Raw genomic sequence first — 12759 nt, forward strand, 5'->3', positions numbered from 1 at the left:
AAAGGTAGCCTTTAACCTTAACTACGCAATGGTCAGTAATGTTTTCTTCTTTTTGTGCGCACGTCCCTATTTATACCATGCAGTTCGTTAGTCGGTACTAATCGAATAACCATTTATTCGACGGATGTCTGGGTTGTCGTATTCTTGTTTAAAGCCCGCGTAGAATTCGATATTTGGTACGTTGATCGTTTCGTGCTCAAGCGTCAATGATTCTTCTTACAGCCGATCCAAATGGTTTCAGTAGGTAGCAAGTGGTAAATATCATCGAACGAGCGTCATGGATGTATCGAACGGTCTTGCTCCGATCTGAACGCGTTACGATTCGTTTGGAAGACGCAGCGATTCTCGCCGTAATAAACGTTAATACGATTATTACGTCGCGAGAGGCGTCAACGACGGTATCTCCTTTGGAACATCAACGAGATATTCTCCAAGTCGGTGTTGGAAGATGCTTTTTGCGCCCGCTTGGCGCGTTTCGATGCGAAATGCAACTTGGGGCACGCGGAGTCGATGTAACACCGATTCTAGAAAACGATTGAGATTCGATATAAACGGCGCGTGAAATTTTCACGTAGCAGCGATTAATTTTGCCGACGGATGCTAATTCGTAGAACGTAGGATGTAATTGTCTCGTGAACTTTAGAAGCTACCCACTAAAGCAACGCTTTTCTCTATCTCTAGCCGATTAGTTACTATTCGTAATTAACGGATCAACTGGTATAATCCGAAAATGAGCAGAAGTAGAAATAAGCGTTGGATACGAGCAGACAATAAAATTGTTCCGTTAGTTGGAGAATAAACGAGAAGGGAAGACGTTTTATTCACCGCTGAAACGTAAATCACGGTGCATTGGTCGCAGGGTCAAATATAATTACTTATCACGGTGAACGTTTGGCCAAACCTCGGAGTCGTTCGACTCCGTCGAGATACGTACAAATTTAATCAAGGATCAAAGTTTGCTTAGGTTCGAGCACGTTCTACCGGATCGTCGCGACCGAGGACTTTGCGGCGAGTAGCCTCTTAGGGATCTAAACTATGTTCTCCGTGCGTATTAAGTACGAATCGCGTAACTGTCCGCCTACGTAAACTGCATCCCATTCTCGCGAGTAGCAACGATGCGATTGAAATTGAGATTTGAAAAACGGAGCAGAAATTACTTCCGCTCTAATGGCGACGCTGTGCGTTCATGGACATTCTAGATGGCATAATACGTACACGCAACTGTACAGTAGGTAAGTTGTCCTCGTCGTACAAACAGATTGATTCGTCTAGCTAGCAGAACGGCAATACGTAAATCTGGAACGATTAATTATATCGTACGTAGCGGTACGCATCCTTAACGAAGCGATGTCTAATATACGGAGGATGACTGTTCGTAAAAATCGATCGTGTAATACGAGAACTCGCCACGTCAAGCGTATATGTGCGAGCAGTTTTCGAACGACACGAGAAGACGTACAATATTTTTCTTAATTATTGCTTTTTTTCTTCCCATTTTTGTTAATCGCATCGTTACTTTTACTACATACTATTTAAAATGGTTGTTACGCCAATAGGAAAGGATAATTGTAAACCCTGGGAAACATATAGGTTCGGTAGATAGCTTGTCTATTATAAACGTATGGCAAGCAAAGAAATTAAAACTATTCCACGATTGTAAAAACCTTGTACAATAAAAATCAATGGAAGGAACAGAGAAGAGAAGAGAAGAGAAGAGAACGAAACATAGATAAACGAACCTGTTTTCCAATTATTCGAGCAAAAGAAAGGATTTATCCAGCCATCTTTGTCCAGCGACAGCTAGCGGATCCTTCGTCAACATCGAGAAACGAACTTTTGCCAAGTCCTACTTAAAATTGGGTCTTCGATCGTTTACTTTTACTCGGTTCGTAATTTTAGTTGGGATGGCGATTAAAAGTTCCAGAGGGTAGATATCTTCTTAAACTCGTGGCATATTTTTCGATTAGTTCGCGCGACTGACAAAGTTTCTTCGAAGATGCGATCAAACGTAACTCGGTTTCTTCGTTGTTATATAATCGTAAAAACAGTTGGGAAATTGCACTATCGCGTTCGCGCAGCACGATGAAAGGCAAACGGTCGTTGGATTATCCATACGCGTGCGTATTTTGTATTATTTCATGCTCGATAGAGAGAATTCGACTGGTCGGACAGTGATTATTCGCATTCGTTTTTCCCGTCGTTAAACGAGTGGGTATTCTAGGAAGGAAAAAAGTGTGCGAAAAATCTGCGAAGATAGGGGAGAAAGCCAGGCGGGGTAACGATCGAAAGCAGGCTTACAGATCTAACGGTAGTCGGTACGTTCTTTCGGTCTGCTGGAGACAATCGGTCGTGTTGCAAGAGGGATCCAGTCATCCAGATCCAGGTTAAACAGACGTAAAGCAACGTGACTCACGTGCAAAGACGAGATACGATCGACGTGGTTGCGCGATACGATCACGAAAGAAATAGCCGGAAACAGCGTGCTTTTTCTACCAGCTTGTTTTCTACGTACTTTTCTACGTGCTTTCTGCCAGCGGATTCAGCTTCGCTCGTGGTTAAGGCCGGATGAAAGCCGAGCGAGAGCATCGCGAATCGGACATTGTGGAAACATTGTTTTCTTCGCGAGGAGCAAGCGATCGATCGGTGTCCTCGCGAGACACGATCTCTCGCCGAGGCAACTGAAATTTCGATGAGCAAAGTTTCGACCAACAATTTCTCTTTTTATTCGATTATATCGATCGTATCGATACCTTGGTACATTGGTGCGTGGCAGTCGACGTTAGTTGGTAACGATGGAAATAAGCGGCAGCTGTTTTGAGAAATATGCGTTTAGCAGCGCGCGTGGATCCTAACGCGGTGCAAGGAAGAATTCGACGTGGCGACCCCGCAAGTTGTCGAGTTTTTGAGTTATACAGAAAGATATGTTTGGCAGTACGTGTAACGCGTATGCGTAATAATAATCGAATAATCGAATGGTAATAGTCGAATTTACGATACGCTTAGAAAATGGCGTGAAACAAGAATCAAGTGGTGCGTGCGTTAACAATGGCCGTGTAATATCCGTGAGGTGGCCGGATAATCCAACCGATCTATGATCCGTTGATTCATCTATTTTTTATTTATACGTGAAAGACGACCGGTATCGGTATGAGTTTAAGCGGTAACTAGGGCTTAAGTCTGGACTGTATAAAAATGCGGTCATCCGTATGCCAGAACCAAGCGTAACCGTAACGTAAATTTAATTGGAGCTTTTCGCGAATATCTCGGAAACGAAGGTCGAGAACGGGGCGGTTACGTGTATGGGAAAAACATATTTCAAGGTCGTGATATAATTCCCTGATTAAAATATTCAAGTTGGCAAGACGCGTATAATTCGTCTATCCGACGTATTCGATAAATAGAGATGGATAAAAACGATTTTGAACTTTTCAAACGAAAAAGTTTGCCCTACTTCCGCTGAAAAATTCAAATCGAGATTCCTGTTAGTCACGATCGCGTTAAGCAACGAACAATCAGTTTCTATCCGCGATGGCTAATCGAAATAATTGTCGCGTCTGTCGCGTTAAAATTTCATTCGTCTCGCCGTCGTATCGGTCTTTTAATTTCTTCTCAAGGTGTCGTCGGAGCTGGAATTCGCCACGACAGATTCCAATTCCGCAGCCTCGTATCGAATCTCGTCGGTGACAGATGGCGGTGACGCGGGTTTTCATAAACTTTGTCACCAATCGCGTTATCGACGCCAAATTCAACGGCGGATGTTACTTTAAAACGCAGCCACGATATTTTGCCTGATAAATATCCTCGTCACCGTGTCGATTTTCGTTAAAGCCACGCGTTTCTCGTCGGGTTAACCGCCTTAAGCGACGCCTTTCACTCGTTTCCTTCGATCTTGACGCGTTCCCGATTTCGACGATGTTTAAATATACCGCAGAAATCAGCAATTCTCGACAACTTTATCCTACACACGCGTAGGAGATGGCAGGCCAAAGTATCGATTCATTATTTCCTCGCTATCGATAAATGCCAGCTACGTCTAATCCCTGAAACCGCGAGTTATATAAGCAGTTCTAGCCTTCGTTCTCGGAGAAGTGGCAGGCAAGCCTAATTTCGACGCTCGTTTCGATCGCAAGAGCGACAAAATCTGCCCTAACCCGATATCCAACGATATCCAACAACGTGAAAGTTGGCGCGTTACCGTTACGCAAATCAACGCATTTCCAACGAAACATCGAGACATTGTTCCTCGGGACTAGATCGAACGAAACGATTATACCGTCGACCCGCTGTCGGAGAGATCACTGATCGCGCTTATACACGCTTTTTAACTCACGTCTTTACCGATCCAGGCACGCTCCTGACAAATCATTTTCCAACATGCTGTGCAATTTGTTCAAGTCGATCGTTTCTCGAATTAATTTCTTCGTTACTTTTCGTTACCTGTCGCATTCACGTTTTTCTTTCTTTCTCTCTATCTACGATACATACGTAGTATCTGTACACGCGTATGTACATAGCATGTAGCAACCTATCGAATCGTTATTCACCGCCACGACGTTGAATAAAATTCAACGCGGTAGCGAACAGGGTCGTTTTCGAGTATCGGAGAATCGTACGATCGTTGCTCGAGTTTCGTACTTGTCCGCTGTTGCGCGATAGACCGGCGATCCGCGTCGATGTCGTTTCCGCGAGATCCAGCCTCTCGACACTTTCCTGCGCGCCACCGAAAGATGTACACTCGCTGCTTGAGATTCTTGCCACGCGGCGAGATGGCGAGCTCGTCCTCTTCCAACCCCTTGAACGTACGTACGATCCATTTCACGCTGCGGCGAGCATACCCGTCAACTAGAGTTTTGTTACGATTGTTCGGGTTTGCGAGATTGAAAGAATTTCAATTTATTGTAATTTTATGGCGAATGCAAGCGCGTTTCTTTCTTCCTGTTACGCTATTCGTACGCTATTCGTACGCTATTCTAGGATTTAATTTTGCTGAATTTTAAGCAGTAGCTGTTTGTTCTTGGAAGGAGTTTGCAATTCGTATCGTTTGACACATATCTTATAAAATTACAACGTTAGAAGATTTTTATTTGTTAAATTAAGCTAAATGGCTTGAAGGGGATGTCCGTGAGAGTACTGCTCTCGTATCTGATATATCTGTGAGGTAGCACTAACCGTGTCCATAGGCAATTGTATCGATATCGATAACGATAACGATGTCCACTACTGTTCCCTGTGCAGAAACGTACTCGAACAGAGACACCATTTTCCACTGCCTTCTCTTTGGCTTTGCCTCAAAACACCGTTGCAAATCGCATTTCTTCTTACCAGACTATTTGCCCTGCCTTGCCGAGATGAAATTTATAGCAGCACTCGATCTATTCGAATCTTCGTCCGTATTTATCGTTTGTCGCGAATTCTCGTATCGCGTGCTTCGACCCTCGTGAGAATTACGATACACGCGTCTACTATTTTGTCATTAGAAATTTACGTTCTGCGCGATCCAGCCAATTTTATCTCGTTGCACTTTGATTTCGTTAAAACGGTTTTTGCTACGGAATTTTTATCGTACCGGACAAGGGGACCGGCAGTTTGTTATTTTTCAACATCACCGTCGAACGATTTGTTTGATCGTAATTTGCAATACCAAGTAGTTACAAGTACGACGCTCGAAACTACGAGAGAAAGTCGATTTATTTGTAATTCCTAATACGCGTAACGTTCAACTACCTCCTCGGTGGCCTTGAAATACGTTGTCAAGGTCGTCATTCCCATCATAACTTGGTGGCTAGCGTCGTGTCCGAATGATTATCTATCGAAACAGTTTTTCTTTCCTTTGGTTGGATCAAATATCGTAGAGTATCGAACGTTTATCGAACGTTCGTCGAATTTTCGTTGCAACGGGCTTTAATTATTTTCAAGCTGACCCTGTCAGCTGTTTGCAACAACGTTACCAAGTCAAATGTCACGAATTTGCGACATAGTAATTGGCAGTGTTTAATTAGTGGCAATTTCAAATATGTCTGACAGCAGTTTTGAATTAAAGCGTGTCTATTTGCGATTAACGAGCGTAATTAATTATTATCGACAAATTCGTTCGCTACGAATCGCTGCTGTAATTGCAAAATAATTATGTATAATTATAAAAATCATATAATTTGCGGATATCGTAAGACGTTTCTCTCTGTATAGCATTTACGCTGTATGGCGTTTCTTTTTGTAATAGTCGAAAGGATGATCTTTCTTTCTCCATCTTTGTCTCTGATCGATAAAATAAATGGAGTACAGCGCGAATATGCGTTTAAAAGGTTATCGCAAGTACAAATATGTGAAACCGTTTCGACCTGTAAAGGTAGAAACGAGCTTTCGCCTTGTAGTTAAAAATGCAATTATTAGCCAATTATTATCCGTTTTAAAAGATCCACCAATCTCTGAATTTTAACCGATGTTCCAAGCTCTGAATTATAGTCTGCGAACTCGTACCGTTGCAGAGGCAAGAGAAGAACTAAACGCAATCCGTCAGCCGTTAACAGTTAGCAGTTAACGGAAACGAAACGATGCGTAAGAAAATTGGTGGTCCTCGGATAAAGACAATCCCAATGTAAAATTACTTGGTCTTGCGTACTCGATAGTTTAATTATAAACTTAATTATAAAAATAAACACGTAAGAGATAAAAGGATAAGCCGATTTTTCAGATTTAAGCCGTATCGTCTCACGGAGGCTGAGACGAATAAGCAGATTTGATGTACGATCGCAAAATGGTTGTACGTGGTATGCCAGGTAGGTTATACGGAGGATGTTACACAGGTTCCTAATCCTGAGAAACTGGCCCATAAATCTTCGAGTACGCTTGTCGGTGTCTTGTACCCACTTGGCTTTACGATACGTTAATTGCCATTCGCTGCTATTTCGCTAAGGTAAGGGTTCTCGCAACGAGTTACTGGACACCTTTTCACCATTCGTTACTTTGCCTTGATTACTTTTTTGAACAATTAACATTTTTTTTATAAGATTAAAATTACTTTTTAAACGTTCAACGTACCTTTCCGTTTTAATAGAATAAAGCTAATTTCTTTTTAAACGTTAATATCCGAATTGGTTTGTACGATCGACTAGATTTTCCGCTCCAACTTTTATTCAACGTTCCTTCTTCTTTTTCGTTACAAACGACGATGAAAGAATATTTAGGAATCGTGCAAATTATACGAAAAATCGGTTCGAACAAAATATGAAAAACTCTAATAGATCAGATACGCATGATTTTTTTATCTCGATGTTGCGTCAAACATGCTTTTACGCCGTTACGAATTCTTCTTGTCGTTTGCTAAACGTATTAGTAGGATTGAAATATAAAAAGCGAAGGATCGTTAGCTACTTTACTCGTTCAACTTTTACTTGAAACATTTTTCCACGTAAGCATCGAAATACCATCGAAAATATCTCGTCTTATACCCTTAGCTCTACGTACCTACGTATATCTGTACACACGTACCGTACATTAACCTCTATACATACGAGTAGGTCTGGTGTAAATTTTACTTGTTTCACTCGCGAATATAGAACAAGCGTTATGTTTTTCAAATACAGAAGCAACGAAAAGATAATTGAAGATTCCGTGAAATTGTTCCTTCTTCTTTCCTTTGGTAAAGATACTGAAACTCAAGCGAGATCAAATACTACGATGATTCGGATGTAGTAGACGAATTTCCAAGCGAAACATCCTGAATTCCAAAACCGGCTGCGTTCACGAGGCTACTATATATCTTAACAAAGTTGTTCTCGGCATCGTCAAATTTTAACAAATTTCTACGATCGTACGATCGAAAACGACAGCGTTGTTCGCGAGAAACCAAGTCGCGAATCGAAAGCAACCGGTCGAGAATCCAGCTCTGTCCACCTCGCACGACAAAGTATCCAAACGTAATAAAAAAGAGCCTCCGAACCGCGCTCTTTCCACCCTTAACGAACCTCCCATATCCGTACGAAAAATTCAATACGAATCAACCTCTCGAGACGATTCAGCTCCTCGGTTATCATCGTACGTCGAAAGGACTCGGTTCTTGTTGGCAAAAGTTGGAAATAGGAACAAGAAAGGAGAAAAATCTTTCTGCAGCTTCTTTCGCCGTATAGAGATCGCGCGGGACGAGTATTTCTGGGCGAAGCGTTGGGCAACATCGGTGAAACGCCGCCTGTTCAGTCGATCGACCCACCGGCCCGCTTTTACGTTTCTCCTCTCGCGTTTTTAAATCATCTCCACCTCGGCTCTCTCAAATTCGCGGCGAACGAGCCACTTTGCCGAAGCCGGAAGCAAATTTCAACGACTCGTAGGAAATCGATCCGTCCCTTGTCTACTTCTCTTTCCACCGGTTCGTTCTTTCCTTTCTTTCTCGTTTCGATTTGTGCCCGCGGAAAAGTTTGTTACCGTTTGTTCAACTCCTAGGAGAAACGGGTCGCTTGGTTCGATAATTTTTGAATACATTGTGCGCGATATCGCCGTTGGTAGACCTAGCAGCGATACCGCATCACCTTTCGTGACATTTATACGCGATAAAAATCGCGCATCCGAATTTTCGATCGTCGGCTGTCTGCTAAGAGGGTTAAAATAATCTAAGCTAAAGATTTACTTCGCAAGCGAATAAAAGATGACGAAAAGCGTGTTTACGATAGAAAAGTGGAACGAACGACTAAAGCGGTGGAAATCCGTGGAAGAAACGGCACAGAATCGTTTAGGCTTCGGACTGAAAGTTCAATTAAATTCTTCAAAGTTACATGGCTGATATCTCAAGCTTGTAGACCTCGAAGATCTAACGATCTCGCTGAACAGCAACGGATCAACAGAGCGGAAGATATTACTAGCCAAACGGCAAACGGTAATAATTATCGGTAAGGGAAAGGTAATAAGCGCGCGGTGCCTACTTCCGCCACGGAATTGATAATTCAGCCGCGCCGTGGCGGGCCAAGACGGATAACGTGCGTCCGCGTGAACAACCGACGTATATTACGTCGGAACACGAGGCGAATAATAAATTCTGTCGGCTTCTTCTCGCTGGCTCAGCCCGGTATCTCGCGATATAAGCGCGGCTGGTCCGCAGGGAATCGTCGACAGCCGCGAATGTGCCACGTATCCGATGAAAAACGGCACCACCGAGCCAGAGCTGGCGTTAACGAGCGTAAACGCGAGAATGCTTCGCGGCAAGGCCGACGATCTGCCGATATCGTACCGTGCCAACGAGAATTTCACGCGAATCGTCGTTTCACGCGAATTCGACGATACGATACCTAAAGAGCGTGCCGATCGAACGTTTGTCGCGTTCGATGGAAATCGATTTTCGCACCAGCGGTCACGCTTTAAGCGTTGAAACTCGGTCGAACGTATCAAGGCCCGAAGAATCCTTGGAATCGTCGAACGAGCACGTCGAGTTGCGCGAGTCGTCTTCGTACCGATCGGTTCTTCCGTCGTCGGCCAGCCGGAATCGTTGGAATCGTCGAACGTTCCACAGTTTGCTTTGTCGTAACGTCGTTTCGCTCGTACGTAAATCCAACCGTAGAGAATAAATAATAAATGACAAAAGAGAGAAAGCGTGTCCGACAAGATGGACAGAAGCGATCTTATTTTACCCGATAAATCAGGAAGTTGGCTTAAAGACACTTGCTCGAAATAAAAGTTATCGTTTCTTAAAATGTCGTTCGTTTTTCGCCTACCACGATATTGCTCGTTCCTTTTCAAGATCGCTACAGCGCATTTTTCTTTTCGCGTTAAAAGGTTATTAATCGCGTATATCGAAAATATTCCGACGATAAGTAAAAAAAGAAGTAAATTTAAAAACCGTATCGAGCAATTATTATCGCGAAACGATGATATTGGAAACACGACGTCGCGCGAAATATTACACCGATGTGGGAATATCGTTTTTCAACCTTAACGCGTTAACAGTACGGCCAAAACTCCTGTTACACGATGATCTCGGCCATCGATAACTTTCTAATCAATGGACGGATGGTACGTGTTAGACGAGTAAGCTTCGTATAGATTGGTCGCATCGTCGTCCACTTTCGGCTACTGTCGAAACCACGCGAGATCAAAGAGCGGGGAAATGAAGAATCGGCCCAATTTTCCTCGAGTCCCGTGTCTCTAGAGCCGCTTTCGTTTGGAAAGAAAAGCGGCTCGGCTCGTTGATCCGGTTTCCGTGCAACCAGTTTGCAACGGTCTATCGCCAGCCGTATCCTATCGAGATGGTTTGCGAGGCTTGTTTCGAGCACGGCGTCGCCGTTAAACAGCGGAATCGAGGGCCGCGTGCCAAAGCATCATCTTTTATTGCACAAGGTTCGGGTCAAGCGTTACGGCATCCGTGAATCGTCGCGAATAGTCCACGATTCGTAGAATTTGTCGAACGAATGGGAAAGCGACGCGAGGACGCGCGACGAAGGCTCTTGGATAATTTATAGCGCCTTTACAGAATCCGTGTCCAACGAAATTGTTGTACACTCTGCGTCGCGATCTAGCGATCCAGCGATCTAGCGATCTAGCGAAATCGAAATCAAGCGTTTTCAGTAAAGGCCAGTTTCGGTGTCGGGGTTAGGTTGGGTTAGGTTACGTATATAGCGGGCACGATGTTGGTTTGTCAGGCCTTCGGTACCATAGCCTTGCGTGCCGATCCTTTTAATTTACCACCTCGCTGTTTCGCGTTTGTTTTGTTTTCACCCGTGTATTACACATTACAACAGATCGTTCGCCGTAACTTTTGCCGATCATCGTGATACGTTTGCAGATACGACAGAGACGAGCGGTCGCGTGCTCGAATTTCCTGCAAAAATCTAGGAAACTAAAGTGTGGCCGAACGCGTGGCGGTTGTACGCGTAGAAAAAAAAAATGGTTCGGAACGATGGGTTTACGACGTGTTTAAATTTCATGAAAATCGAAGGCGCAGAGCCCCTCTTACGCGCAATCATCAAACTTTTACGCATACGTTGTACGTGTCGTATAAAACGATGTTACGAAGTTACGGTACATTTGTCGCGAACGTATATTCAGAGAAGAGTCGATATACAGCGCGATTAGCGATCTCGAAGATACGTTAAACGTTAAAGATGATCCCACTGATCATCGATCGAGTAGTATCGTCGATGTGATGAAAGCGAGTAAAATTTGGCGTACTTACATCTCCCTTTTCCGGAACATATTTAGCCAGCCAACCCCATAGGACTCCAAATCCAAGACCTCCGAGAATGGCAATAGGACCCTGGAGGATCTGATACCAGAGCGCATCGTGGGAGAACATGATGCTCTTTATTATCCCATGGATCGCCACTGATGCTGCGTCATCGATTCCAGACACAGCGATGATCAAAGTTGGAATGCCCTGAAGGGAAACCGATAACGAAGATCGAATAAGTATCTCGATGGAGTGATTATCGACTATTGATCGAAAAATAAATCAAGCAACGATTAAATTTAAATCTGTAAACGCTTCTTTTAGCGATTTGGTGAACCGCAGAAACAACGATTAATACAAATTAACGATTCACGTTGCAAAAGAGAAAGAAATATATATATATATATATAATGAGCGCAGTTTTGACATTAACAATAATTCTCAAGCGCAAAACAGCGAATCGTTGTTTCGTAAGAAATCAAGAGAAATAGCGAAATAAAGTGCGATTAAATCTTGTTACCGCGGTAATCGGTACCTTTGCTCTGTGATATGCAGGAACGAATATACAAGCGAGAGAGAGGGAGAGAGGGAGAGGGGGAGAGGGAGAAAGAAAGAGAATTTCAGCGACTATCGTCTAATAAATATAAAAGATTGTACGCGGCGTTCCTGGATGCGTCGTTTCAAGCGGATGTTGCTTCGGAATTATTCCTGGACGCCCATGTTCCTTGATGTATGTATCGTTCGAGAGTAACACCCGCCTATCGCTTGTTTTTCGGCTCTGTTATGCCCGTTCGAGTAGACGCGGCCGCACCAATCGGCGACGAGCATCGCGCGTCGTGTAAAAGATATCCAATCGTAGATATTAAAATTATAGAAGTAAAATTTAAATTGTATCCACGCCAGGAGATAGCTAAATAACGAATAAAAGGATTATTAGCCATCCTCGAGGAGCAATTTTCTTACCGAGTTTGATGGCACGACGAACAGCATCCCGACAGAAATCGACGGTTTCCGTATTTTTCATCTCCTACCGTCATAACTTTCCTTATTTTCCAACGAAACCTCGTTATCGGCTGCAATCACATTCCATCGCGGTAACTTTGAAAACCATTAAGGAACTTTAAGCCGGAACGTTCGAGGTCAATGAAAATAATCCGCCGTTTGATAGATAGAAAGGAAACGGAGTCGGAGGAATCGGGGAGAATGAAACGAAAGAGAATTAAGAGGAGGAGGAGGAGGAGGAGGAAGAAGAATCTAACGAGATGACGCTCTCGCGATTCTTTCGAAAAGCCATATCTCGTATGGGATTTAAGTTTGACGATCGTTCTAGCCACTTCTTAAATCACGTTGAGTCGCTCCGTCGACAAAGGGATTTCGATTCGTCAGCGATTTCTGCAAAGATTTGTTTCGTTCTACGTTCTCCCTTTCCGCGATCGTTTCGAACGTTTGGTAGCAGAGATTTGAAAAATTTTTCGTCGCGTCGCTTTTTTTCCTTGTTCGACGATATGTATATGAACGCTTATCGCGTTCACGCATTGCCGATCGAATGGTATCTCGGTGATCAGGACCGATTCGAGGCTTTTTGCAGCCCTATCGCGAACCATCGACCA

The 12759-nt window shown here is 43.6% G+C and overlaps 1 protein-coding gene across 2 annotated transcripts in view; it reads right to left on the reverse strand.

Moving 5' to 3' along the window:
• The window catches only part of LOC132910829 (sodium/hydrogen exchanger 9B2), a 103016-nt gene that overhangs the window by 20815 nt on the left and 69442 nt on the right, over nt 1-12759 (reverse strand). For both annotated transcript variants that reach the window (XM_060966910.1, XM_060966909.1), the window contains exon 4: nt 11156-11356. In XM_060966910.1, the coding sequence (XP_060822893.1) occupies nt 11156-11356 (201 nt within the window). The remainder of the gene's footprint in view (nt 1-11155; nt 11357-12759) is intronic.

The sequence above is a fragment of the Bombus pascuorum genome, chromosome 9 (genome assembly GCF_905332965.1).
Source record: "Bombus pascuorum chromosome 9, iyBomPasc1.1, whole genome shotgun sequence".
NCBI lineage: Eukaryota > Metazoa > Arthropoda > Insecta > Hymenoptera > Apidae > Bombus > Bombus pascuorum.